This window comes from Pongo pygmaeus, chromosome 2 (genome assembly GCF_028885625.2).
Source record: "Pongo pygmaeus isolate AG05252 chromosome 2, NHGRI_mPonPyg2-v2.0_pri, whole genome shotgun sequence".
NCBI lineage: Eukaryota > Metazoa > Chordata > Mammalia > Primates > Hominidae > Pongo > Pongo pygmaeus.
This window is the reverse complement of record NC_085930.1, coordinates 194,881,445-194,895,204: the sequence shown is the minus strand read 5'-3', so window position 1 is coordinate 194,895,204 and position 13,760 is coordinate 194,881,445. Positions and strand designations below refer to the sequence as shown.

The 13,760-nt window shown below is 38.4% G+C and overlaps 1 protein-coding gene across 8 annotated transcripts in view; it reads left to right on the top strand.

The window, feature by feature from the left end:
* Positions 1–13,760, top strand: part of IGF2BP2 (insulin like growth factor 2 mRNA binding protein 2) — a 177,703-nt gene that overhangs the window by 136,002 nt on the left and 27,941 nt on the right. For 4 of the 8 annotated variants that reach the window (XM_063662494.1, XM_054483578.2, XM_063662493.1 and 1 more), the window contains exons 7-10: positions 1,181–1,315; positions 10,009–10,131; positions 10,491–10,626; positions 13,203–13,331. In XM_063662494.1, the coding sequence (XP_063518564.1) occupies positions 1,181–1,315; positions 10,009–10,131; positions 10,491–10,626; positions 13,203–13,331 (523 nt within the window). The remainder of the gene's footprint in view (positions 1–1,180; positions 1,316–10,008; positions 10,132–10,490; positions 10,627–13,202; positions 13,332–13,760) is intronic. The other 4 variants (XM_063662496.1, XM_054483580.2, XM_063662495.1 and 1 more) reach the window with 1 other exon arrangement.

Sequence of the window (13,760 nt, the reverse complement as noted above, 5' to 3'; positions counted from 1 at the left end):
AAATAAATAAATAAATAAATAAATAAATAGAGGGTTCCTGTCTGTTTTGCCAGGATTATTACGACAATTAGCACAATCAGGGAGATTGAGTGAAATAATTAATATGAAAGTACTTAAATTGCAAAGCACCCAATTACTGACACATAGTGATTATTTACATGGGCTAGTACATTTTATTCAGGTCATTCAGTGTCTTGTAACCTGAAAGAGAAATGCTATTTTCTTCAAAATGTCTTATTTATCCCCAAATAATAGACACTGATATGGATGAGTCTGGAGTGCCACATCTTAGAAGTGAGGAAATAGAGAGGGAAGTTACCGTTTGGTATTCCTTTTATTTTAAAATCAGCCCTGGCTTTTCCTCCAAGTTCACTGTGAAAGTGACTTTTATTTATGTCTTTTTGTTGCAAAAATTGTGTAAGGTGGCTTGAAAAAAAAAATGTAACAAGTTTAAATAGAAGTGGGGTTAGCTCTCAAAGTGTGTGCGCATTTTTTAGAAGTCAACCAAAGACTTGGCTCTAGACTTTCTAACAGCCAAAGTAAAAAGGATATAATCAGTTATGTAATTTTGAAAGTTAACAAAAACAGGTAGGACCACAACTACCCAAAGAAGTCTGATAAAGTTATCAAGCTTTTGAGCCATTAGTCGTAATGGCAGGCTGCCAATGGAAAGGAAATCAAAAACTTAGGCAGAGAGAGGGCATGCCTCTGTTTTCTATCCACACTCAAATATATAAAGCTTGCTTGAATTTGGTGTTTGGATTTGGATTAACATATGGCTTTTAAAAGCTGCAATCAGTTCAGAGACCGGCACTGTGCCAATGTGCAGTATTATCCTTCTCACTTTACTCTTCACTTCTGCAGTCTTTTGAAAGACTACACAAAATACTTCCATTTACCAAACTGGCTTCATTACCGAGTTGGCTTAGTGCCTTTGTCCTACAGCACTCCTGTAAGAATCGTTCCCTTCTAAATGAAGCTGCAAATAATTAAAATTTGGCATAAGACCCCCTGCACTGCTTGCCTCCTTCTTGGAGAATGGCACTGATTGCAAACGTGCTGATGACACCTCCTTGTCTGTCTGTGTCCTTGCTGTACATTGGTTGGTGTGACGCTTTCTTGGGACTAGGGTCCTATCCAGATGACCTTGTAATCATGGCTCCTGATTCTTTTCCTGCAGGGTAGACATCCATAGAAAAGAGAACTCTGGAGCTGCAGAGAAACCTGTCACCATCCATGCCACCCCAGAGGGGACTTCTGAAGCATGCCGTATGATTCTTGAAATCATGCAGAAAGAGGCAGATGAGACCAAACTGTAAGTTTCCATGCAATGCCCAGATCACTCAATAGAGAAAAAGAGTAGATTCTCCCTCATTTAACCCAAGAAGTTTTTTTTAAAAACTCCAAATCTGTTACTCAGTAACGGAGGCAGGGAGGGATTATGTTTAAGAAACTTGTTCCCAAGTAGAATACAGTGGGAAGTAGATCTTTTGCATTTACATATGGCTGTCTCTCCACTTGCGTGTCTGTCTTGTGAATTTTAATGCTTCTATCACCCATTGATAGTAATTATTGGGAGGAACATATAGACTCGTGCTGTCCAATAGAACTTTCTGCAGTGATAGAAATGTTCTATATCTGCACTGTTCAATAGGTCAGCCACTAGCCACATGTTGCTACTGAGTATTTGAAATGTGACTAGTACAGTGGAAGAACTGAGTGTTTTATTTTTTTACTCAGAGTTCAGTAGCCGTGTGTATAGCTAATGCCCATTGAATTGGACAGTGCAAGTGTAGAATGTATGTTGTCACCAAAGCTATCATTTATTGTCCTGGAAAAGGTTTCTCCCACCATGCTTCTAAACTGTTTATACTCTTAACATTGGATTACATTTCCTTAAGTAGTAGAAACTAGTTTCCACATGGCTGCTTTATTCTTCTTCCACTTTTTTCTTCTATCTGTCCTTCCTCCTCACTACCCCACCCCCCGCTTTTTTTTTTTTTTTTTTTGAGACAGAGTCTCACTCTGTTGCCCTAGGCTGGAGTGCAGTAGCTCAACCTTGTCTCACTGCAACCTCCGCCTCCTGGGTTCAAGTGATTCTCCTGCCTCAGCCTCCCGAGTAGCTGGGACTACAGGCATGTGCCACCATGTCCAGCTAATTTTTGTATTTTTAGAAGAGACAAGGTTTTACCATGTTGGCCAGGCTAGTCTCGAACTCCTGACCTCAAAGGATCTGCCCACCTCGTCCTCCCAAAGTGCTGGGATTACAGGCGTGAGCCACCGTGTCCAGCCCTTTCCCCTTATTTTATGAAGTAATTATAAGATTCCACAGTGTAATGAGGGTTGTCCCAGTTTGAATGGCAAATACAGTTCTTACCAAACAAATTAACTTTGTATTATAAATGAATGAGTGGTGATGGAATAGATAACACAATAAAAATAGACTTTCATGCTGGGTGCAGTGGTTCATACTTATAATCTCAGTGCTTTGGGAGGCCAAGGCAGGAAGATCGCTGGAGGCTAGGAGTTTAAGACCAGGCTGGGCAACATAGTGAGACCTCCATCTCTACAAAAAATTTAAAAAATTAGTTAGACATGGTGGCATATACCTGTAGTCTCAGCTACTCAGGAGGCTGAGGCAGAATTGCTGAGCCTAAGAATTTGAGCAATGAGCTTTGAGTGCATCACCACACTCCAGCTTGGGTGACAGAGCACGACCCTGTCCCTAAAAAAAGAAAAAGTAGATTTTCAGTTTGGCAAAATCTGTTTGTGGGTAACGGTGGCAGTTTTATAGAGAAGTAATGTCAAACATGAGTGTTCCAAAACCAAGAAGATGAAAATGGTCCTTAAAAGAAGAACATTACAAATCTATTCTTAGATTTCATAATAGACTCTATCCTTTCTATTATGAATTATTTATTCTACTTGGGCTTTTGAAATCCCCCAGATGCCACAGTTTAATTTGAAAAAGACATTTCTCATCCAAGTTCCTGGGAACTTAGTAAATAATACTTTTCTGAATTCTACTTTTTTTTTTTTTTTTTTGAGACGGAGTTTCACTCTTGTTGCCCAGGCTGGAGTACAATGGCACGATCTCGGCTCACTGCAACCTCCTGTCTACCAGGTTCAAGCAATTCTCCTGCCTCAGCCTCCCGAGCAGCTGGGATTACAGGCGCCTGCCACCAAACCCGGCTAATTTTTGTAATTTTTTGTAATTTTAGTAGAGACAGTATCACTTTGTGATAACTGCATTAATCCATTCATGAAGGCACTCATGACCTAATCACCTCCTAAAAGTCCTATCTTTCAACACTGTTACAGTGGCAGTTAAATTTCAACATGAGTTTTGAGGGGAATTTGAAACCATAGCAAACCCCTTATCAAATAAATAATTGGTGAATATTTCTCCCATCCCATGGGTTGACCTTTCACTCTGTTGATTATATCCTTTGATGCACAAAAGTTTTTAAGTTTGATGTACTCCCACTGGTCTAATTTTGCTTTTGTTGCCTATGCTTTTGGTGTAATGGTGAAACCAAGAAGTCTTTGCCATGTCCAATATCATAAAGCTTTCCCCCCTGTGTTTTCTCTTAGGAGTTTGATAGTTTTAGGTCTGTTTAGGTCCTTAACCTATTTTGAGTTAATTTTTGTATATGATATAAAATAATGATTCAACTTCATTCTTCGTGTGTGTCCAGTTTCCCCAGCACCATCTGCTGAATAGACTGCTCTTTCCCCATCTAGTAGTCTCAGCACCCTATCAAAAATCACTGGAGACTATACGCAGGATTTATTTCTGGGCTCTCTATTCTATTTCATTGGTCTATTTATTGTTTTTATGCCAGTACTACACTGTTTTGATTATGTAGCTTTGTAATATATTTTGAAAGCAGGAAGTCTGAGCCCTTCAACTTCCTTATTTTTTGAAATTGTTTTGGCTATTCAAGGTCCCTTGAGATTCCATATGAATTTTTCTATTTCTGCAAACAAAGCCCACTGTGATTTTGATAGAGCTCATATTGAATCTGTAGATCGCTTTCGGTAGTATAAACATCTTCACAATATTAAATATTCCAATCCATGAACACAGGATGTCTTTCCATTTATTTGTGCCTTTAAATTTCTTTCAGGAACCTTTTGTGGTTTTCAGTGTACAAGTCTTGTACCTCCTTGGTTAGGTTTATTCTTAAGTATTCTATACTTTTTGATGCTATTGTAAGTGGCAGTGTTTTCTTAACTTCCTTTTCAGATTGTTCATTGTTGTATATAGAAATGTAAATGATTTTTGCACGTTGGTTGATTTTTGTGTCCTGCAATTTTGCTAAATTTATTCTAACCTTTTTTGTAGAATCTTTAAGGCTTTCTACGTATAAAATCATGTCATCTGTGAATAGAGATCATTTTATGTCTTTCTTTCCAATTCGAATGCCTTTTATTTCTTTTTTGTACCTAATTGCTCTGGCTAGGACTTCCAGTACTATGTTGAATAGAAGTGGGCAGGAGTGGGCATACTTGCCTTGTTCCTGGTCTTAGAGGAAAAGCCTTGCTTTCAGTCTTTCATCATTGAGTGTGATGTTAGCTGTGGGCTTTTCATAAATGGTCTTATGTTGAAGTAATTTCCTTTTATTCCTAATTTTGTTGAGTGTTTTTATCGTGAAAGGGTGTTAAGTTTGTCAAATACTTTTTCTAATGACACGATCATGTGGTTCCCCCCCCTTCATTCTGTTAATGTGATTTATTATATTGATTGATTTTTTAAAAAAATGTTTATAGAAATGGGGTCTCAGTACGTTTCCCAGCCTGGTCTTGAACCCCTGGCCTCAAGCAATCCTCTTTCCTCGGCCTCCCAAAGTGATGGGATTACCGGCATAAGCCACCGCGCCCAGCTTCCCATTAATTGTATGCTGAACAAAGCTTCCATTCCAGGGACAAATCCCACTTGGTCGTGGCTTATAATCCTTTTCATATGCTGAATTTGATTTGCTAGTATTTTGTTGAGGATTTTTGCATCAATATTCATCGGAGATAATGGTCTGAAGTTTTCTTTTTTTGTGGTGTCTTTGTCTGGCTTTGGAATCAGGGTAAAGCTGGCCTCATGGAATGAGCTTGGAAATGTTCCCTCCTCTTCATTTTTTTGGAAGAGTTTCAGGAGGATTGGCGATAATTCTTTAAATGTTTGGTAGCATTCTCCGATGAAGCCATCTGGTCCTGGGCTTTTCTGTGTTGGGAGGTTTTTGATTACTGATTCAATCTCTCATTATTGGTCTGATCAGACTTTCCATTTCTTCATGATTCAATCTTGGTAGGTTGTGTGTTTCCTCTAGAAATTGATCCATTTCTTCTAAGTTATTAAATTTGTAGGCATACAATTCTTCATAATATTCTCTTATAATCCTTTTTATCTCTGTCGTATTGGTGGTAATGTTCCCTCTTTCATTTCTGATTGTAGTTATTGAATATTGTCTTTTTTTCTTAATCTAGCTAAGGATTTGTCAGTTTGGTTGATCTTTTCAAAGAACCAACTCTTAGTTTTGTTGATTGTATTTGTTTATCTCTGCTCTGATTTTTATTATTGCCATTTTTATGCTGGTTTTGGGTTTAGTTCTTTTCAAGTTGAAATAAAAGGATGGGGCTGGGTGCGGTGGCTCATGCCTGTAAATCCCAACACTTTGGGAGGCCGAGGTGGGCGGATCACAAGGTCAGGAGTTGAAGACCAGCCTGGCCAACATGGTGAAACCTCGTCTCTACTAAAAATACGAAATTAGCCGGGTGTGGTGGCACACACCTGTAATCCCAGCTACTCAGGAGGCTGAGGCAGGAGAATCACTTTAGTCCGGGAGGTGGAGGTTACAGTGAGCTGAGATCATGCCATTGCACTCCAGCCTCAGCAAAAAGAGTGAAATTCCATCTCAAAAAAAGAAAGAAAAAGAAAAAACGTTAAAATAAAACATAAAATAAAAGAATGATAGACAGCAACACAAAGCCATATGAAAATATATGGTTATCTGGTAAGGGTAAATATTAACAAATATAGTAACCTGTACTGTAGTAATTTTGGTACATAGAATTTAAATGACAAAAAATTTTTTAACTATAAATCTATGTTAATGGGTATAAAAACATAAAGGTGTAATTTGTGATATTTGGGGATGGGGTAAAAAAGTAGAGTTTTTTATGCAATTGAAGTGAAGTTGTTATCAGTTCAAAATAGGATGCTATGACTTTAAGATGTTTTATGTAACTGCAATAGTATCCACCAAGAAAAAATCTATAAGAACACACAAAAGAAAATCAAAGCACATCACTATAATAAAAATCAACAAAACATAAAGGAAGACAGGAAGAAAGGAAAGAAGGGACAAAAAAGCTACAAGACATACAGAAAACAATGAAAATGACAAAAATAAGTCCTTCCTTATCAGTAATTAAGTGCAAATGAATTAAACTCCCCATTCTTGGCTAAATGGATTAAAAACAGGATCTAACTGTATGTGGTCTACAAGAGACTCATTTTAGATATAAGGACACATATAGGCTGAAGGTAAAAAGATGGAAAAAGATACTCCATGCAAATGGTAACCACAAGAGAGGAGGAGGAGCTATACTATTATCAGATGAATAGACTAAAAACAAAACTGTTACAAGAGACAGAGGGACGTTATATAATGTTAAAAGAACAGTTCACCAAGGAGATATAACACTTGTAAATATGTACACACCAAACCTCAGAGTTCTAAATATATGAAGTCAACTTTGAAAGAGCTGAAGGGAGAAATAATTAGCAACATGATAACAGTAGGAAACTTAAGTGCCCCACTTTCAATAATGGATAAAACTACTAGACAGAAGAACAATAAGGAAATAGAATTGGAACACCACTATAGACGAACAGACATACAAGAACATTCCACCCAACAATGGCAGAATATATGTTCTCAAGTGCATGTGGAACTCTCCAGGAGAGAGAACATACAAAACAAATCTTAACAAATTCAAGAAGATTGAAATCATACTACAGAGTATCTTTTCTGATCACAATGGAATGAAACCAGAAATCAACAGCACAACGAAAATCAGAGAATTTAGCATTTTTTGTAGAGCATGTCAAGTGGTAATAAAGTCCCTCAGTTTTTATTTATCTGGGAATCTTAATTTCTCCTTTATTTTTGAAGGACAGTTTTACCACACATGGTGTCCTTGGTTGGCAGTTTCTTTCAGCACTTCAAATATATCATCCCACTCCCTTCTGGCCTGCAAAGTTTCTGCTAAGAAATCTGCAGATAGTGTTACGGAAGCTCCTTTGTGTGTCACAATTGCTTTTCTCTTGCCACTTTGAAGATACTCTATCTTTGACTTTAGACAGTTTGATTATAATGTGTGTCAGTGTGGTTTTCTGTGGATTTGTCCCAGTTGGAGTGCTTTAAATTTTTTGATTTGTATGTACATTTCGTTCCTCACATTTGGGAAGTTTTCAGCCATTACTTCTTCAAATAAAGCCCTATGTGCCTTTGTTCCCTCTTCTCTTTCTGGGATTCCCATTATGCTTATATTGATCTACTTGGCATGTCTCATAGGTCCCTAGGCTCTCTTCACTGTATTTATTTATTTTAATCCTCTAACTTGAAGATTTCAAATGATCTACATTCAAATTTGCTGGTCCTTTCCTCTGTTTGGTCAAATCTGCTGTTGAACTCCTTTAACAAATTTTTCTGTTCAATTGTATTTTTCAGCTCCAGAATTTGTTAGGTTCTTTTTTATAGTTTCTCTCTCTTTGTTGATATTCTCATTTTGTTCATGCATAATTTTTCCGACTTTATTTAGTTGTCTATCTGTGTTCTTGTTTAGCTCATTGAGCATCTTTACAATTATTTTTAATTACTGGTCAGGGAGCATGTAGATCTGTGTTCTTTAGAGTCAGTATTTGGAGTTTTATTTTGGTCCCTTGATTGGGTCATGCTTCTCTGTTTCTTTGTACGCCTAGTAAGTTTTTTTGTTGGGATTTGGGTCTTTGAAAAAACAACCACCTCTCACAGTCTCTGCGTACTGGCTTTAGGCAGTGGAAGACCTGAAATCAGCCTAGCTAGAGATTCTAGGACCTCTCAAACCTTTTCTAATCTCTTGATCCCTCTGGTGTCTGACTGTAGAACTGCAGTTCTTAAATGCTGCTTGCCTCTGTTTTCAGCAGCTTCTGAACTCTGATGCTGATCCTTCAGTGCTCTGAGTCAGTGACACAAAAACCAGTTTTTCTGGCACCTTCCAGACAAGCCAAAATGTTGTATGCGTAATCCAGTCTTTGTTTCTGTCCCAAAGGAGGAGACCAGCCTTTAGGGTTTCCTCCCCTTTGCTCTTCAGTATGCCATGTAGGGGGTGGGGCCTTGAAAACACTGAATGTTCTTAACTTTTTTACTGGATATATATATATATCTCTATATATATATATATCTCCACATATATATATATATCTCCACATATATATATATCTCCACATATATATATATATCTCCACATATATATATATATCTCTTCATATATATATATATCTCTCCATATATATATCTCCATATATATATCTCTCTCCATATATATATCTCCATATATATATAGATATCTCCATATATAGATATCTCCATATATAGATCTCCATATATATATCTCCATATATATATATCTCCATATATATATCTCCACATATATATATCTCTCCGTATATATATATATCTCCATATATATATCCAGTAAATATATATATGTCTCCAGTAAATATATATCTCCATATATATATATCTCCAGTAAATGTATATATACACATCTCCATATATATATATCCAGTAAATATATATATCTCTCCAGTAAGTATATATCTCCATATATATATCTCCAGTAAATATATATCTCCATATATATATCTCTCCAGTAAATGTATATATATACATCTCCATATATATATATCCAGTAAATATATATATCTCTCTCCAGTAAATACGTATATATCTCCAGTAAATATATATCTCCATATATATATCTCCAGTAAATGTATGTATATACATCTCCATATATATATATCCAGTAAATATATATATATCTCCAGTAAATATATATATATCTCCAGTAAGTATATATCTCCATATATATATATCTCCAGTAAATATATATCTCCATATATATATATCTCCAGTAAATATATATATATACATCTCCATATATATATATATTTCCAGTAAATATATATATATATAGTTGTTGTTTTTAGACAGGGTCTTGCTCTGTAGCCCAGGCTGGAGTGCAGAAGTGTGTGATCATGGTTCACTGTAGCTTTGGCCTCCCTGGCTCAAGCAATCCCACGTCAGCCTCCCAAGTAGCTAGGACTGCAGGTATGCACCACTATGCCTGGCTAATTTTGCATTTTTAGTAAGGATGGTGTTTCGCTATGTTGCCGAGGCTGGTCTTGAACTCTCGGGCTTAGGCGATTGTCCACCTTGGCCTCCCAAAGTGCTGGAATTATAGGCATGAACCACGGCGCCCAGCCTGGAATTACCTCCTTAGTTTACAGTGGACTTCATATTATAGCTTCTCAGCTGATCTTTAGAGTTCTCACAGAAGTATTCTGGTCTATCTCTTGTTAATTTGAGGTGTCTGTGAGGGGGAAAGAGACCTGTGACTTCCTAGTCTGCCATCTTGCTAACGTCACTCTCCCTTGTACCTTTTTTTAAGAGCAAGGAGAACATTCTTCACCCAATAGAGTTCTTGTAATACCCTCATTGGCCAGATCAGCCTCATGGATCCACTTCCAGCCAGTTACTACGAGGGCGTAGAATTACCGTGGTTTGACTTACGTTAATCAAAATTCATGAACTGGGGTCAGTGAGGAACCTGACCTCTCCCAAATCCCATCGTCACTTGGTACCTGAACAAAATGACTTCCATTTGTAAGAAAAAGCAAGGTAATGGTTTTTGGGAGACAACCGTCATACGTATCTGAAGTGTTAACTTGTTGCTTGTCTCTTTTAGAGCCGAGGAGATTCCTCTGAAAATCTTGGCCCACAACGGCTTGGTTGGAAGACTGATTGGAAAAGAAGGCAGAAATTTGAAGAAAATTGAACATGAAACAGGGACCAAGATAACAATCTCATCGTAAGCCACTTATTCAGATTACTCATGCCCAATAATGGAACACCTGAGCATTTCAATATGTCCAGTTCATTCATCTACTTTTCCCTAAAATGGGAATATAATCATAAGTGATGCAATTATCTCCATCATCTTTCTAAAAAATATGTAAATACTTACCAGGTAGACATTTTTCACTATGGATATGATCTAAATCACTAGTAAGATTTGAAATAAGATGGCAGGGATTCTCCACCACAGTGTGTTGGGAGGGAATTGAGTCTTCTCCTTCTCCGCCAAAACTTGTTTGTGATTTTTTTTTTTTTTGGGCATTTTATTTTTCCTGTTGAAAACAAAATTTCTCTTTTCTTCTCATGGGTCAGTTTGCAGGATTTGAGCATATACAACCCGGAAAGAACCATCACTGTGAAGGGCACAGTTGAGGCCTGTGCCAGTGCTGAGATAGAGATTATGAAGAAACTGCGTGAGGCCTTTGAAAATGATATGCTGGCTGTTAATGTAAGTCCCTAACGCTTGCTTCTCCGCTGGTTTTCACAAGGCTCTCTAAGAATACTTGTCATTCAGCTAATGAGGAAGTGCCTTAGGATAGGCATGCAGAGTTTTTCCTGACTTCCTAGGATAAAGGCATTAAAATAATCAGGAAACCAACTAGTAAATTATGATAAGTGCACTGGACAACATCACGTGAAGACATTAAAGTTATAACTTTGAAGACTGAAATAAGGAAAAGCTTATGATATAATGTTTATTAAGAAAAGCAAGAATAACTGGGTGTGGTGGCATGCATCTATAGTCCCAGCTACTCAAGAGGCTGAGGCAGGAGGAGCACTTGAGCCCAGGGGGTTGAGACTGCAGTGAGCTGGCATTACACCACTGCACTCTAGCCTGGGCAACAGAGTGAGACCCCATCTCTAAATAAGAAAAGCAAGATATAAAAGTATATAAGTGAATTTACAATTATGTAAAACAACATGGATCAGAATGACTGGAAGGCTACATACAAAAATGAAAATAGCTGGCACATTAGAAAAGTGGGATTTTTTCCATGTATGTAGCCTTCTGAACCTTATGTAATATTGTCCTGTTACTTTTTAAATTTTAAAAATGCATGCTTTAAAGTTAACTTCTGATTTTCCTCCCTTGCTTGCTGATCTGCACTTTTAGATTGCCTGATAAATGTTGTCAACCAGTCGAGCCTTTACTGTATATTTGTAGCAGACTCATTAGGTTTGTCCTTCCTGTGATTGCTACCTAATTTTTACTCTTAATGGGGAGACACTGATCCGGCATTCAAAAAAAAAAAAACCTTTAAAATAATTGGCCGTCAGCAACAGTCCAGCTCAGCTCAGAGGAGTAAATTTTTTCACTTTTTTATTAGATTTTTCGGATCTATGCAAAAGTGAATAGGATGCTCCAATAAGCCGTCATGTACCCATAATCCACCTTTTGCAGTTATCAACTCACCACCTGTTTTGTTTCCTCTAAACCCTCATCCACATCCACTTTCCATACCTGTTGGATGACCTTGAAGCAAATCTCAGACCTGATAATATTTCTTAGAGAAATAAATGTCGACGAAGCACTCTGTAGATTAAACCCAGGTCCCTCACTGCAGCACTTTCCATTGTACCCTCTACTCCAGCCAGTAATCTGTCCCCACCTCACCCCGACCCCCACCTTAGCAGCCCACGTCACATGACAATTATGGGGCGTGATGAGAAGAGCTAGAGCAGGAGACTGCAGTGGGGTCTTTTCCCCATGTTTGGATATATTTGTGGAAGTATCATCTGACAATCTCATTTTCTTCCTGTGGGTTCTTGACATCTTATGGTAAACATCTCTTTCTGTGAACACCTGGAAAAGCTACAGAAGGGCCTGAGTGATTCATACATCTTCACCTGAGCTTACCACTTAGGTCCATTCATGTCTGTGCCAAAGTCACGCACTGGTAGGTGAATAACAAAATTACTACATCTTATAGACAAAATGAGGTAAAGATGAAGGACACGAGCACTGCTATTCCAAACGTTCTAAAACAAAAAAAAAGGCAAGTTACAGTGTGAATGTAGACAAAGATTAGAAAATGTTACGAAATTGCTTCGTGTTCAGGGAGACAAAGTTGGAAGCAGGTTGGACACAGCCTGGAATGGGTGACCACGTTCCTCTGCCTCTGAAGAGCTGTGTGGCTAAACCCACCCCCAGTCTGTGTGACCATCCCCATGTAGAAATGTAAGATAAGCAAGCAAGCAAGACGATCACAAAGCCGACAGCTAAATAGTAAAGAGACAAAGTTGTAAACCATCCCAAACCTGGATAATGGAGTTTACGTATGTGGGAATTTACATCATGTGAAGAATCTGATCTTTCCATGGATGGAGTTGGAAAACACTGTTAATCCAATTTGTTTTAAACAGTCATTCAACAAATATTTATCGAGTACTTACTATATACCAGGCACTGACAACACGACACTAAGACAGTCTGTGTTTGCAAGGAAATTCTGGTCTGAAAGGGGAAGAGGTAACTAAACAGGCTATTCACATACCATGTAATGAGTGCTGTCTTAGGGAAACAGGAATGCTGGAGAGCACAGACAGGGCATTCGAGCTGATCTTTGGGTTGAAAGAAAGCTTCCTGTATGAGGGGTCATCTATGCTCAGGTGAAACCCACAGGTCAGCAGGACTTAGCCAGGTGAGAAGGGAGAAAAGCACTTCCTTGCCTAGGAAATAAATAGCATGTGAAGGGGCTCAGAGGTATTTAGGAAACAGGACTGGCCAGGTTGGAGATGAAGGGTTAGCAGGAGTGAGGCTGGCAAGGTGGCTGCCATCCCCAGGAAGAGCCTCATTTTCCATGATAAGATATGTAGACGTGCCCAAGTGTGGCAGAGAAGGCTTGAAGGAACACCATGGTCAGGTTAAGATGTGGCACCCACCTCTGATACAGGGTAGGAAGAGCCTGGGCAGAGCTGATTAGGAGACGCTGGTGCCATTAAGACAAGAGAGGGAGGTTGACCCAGGCGTGTGGGCCTCTCTGGTCTCCTCCCTTCATCTTTTTTCTCCATTTCTATTCCCAGCAACAAGCCAATCTGATCCCAGGGTTGAACCTCAGCGCACTTGGCATCTTTTCAACAGGACTGTCCGTGCTATCTCCACCAGCAGGGCCCCGCGGAGCTCCCCCCGCTGCCCCCTACCACCCCTTCGCTGTAAGTAGCTCAGCTTGTGGAGGTTTGCTTATGCGCTGGGCACCTCCAGGCAGCAGCATGCCTCTGCTGTGTGGAATCAGGACGGAAGCTTTCATTTAAAGGCCATGCTCAAGTAGAGATTAATCCAATGTAGGTTGAACTCAACATTTCTTAGGACTTCTTCCTAATGGGCAACTTAATATTAAACCAATCCTCTAAACACGTTCTTAAATATAGTATGTCATAACTAGCAAAGAAAGAAACTCACAGCAAATTCATCAACTAGAAGCTAATTTATTATAGAAAAGAACTTGTTAGCTCAAATAAGAACATTTCATGAGTGATGGTAATTTATTAAAATATATAGGATACCTAGATGATTCTTGAAGAGAGATGTATATCTCTCTCACATACATACATGTGCAGTTTCTACCTATGTTTACAAGTCAA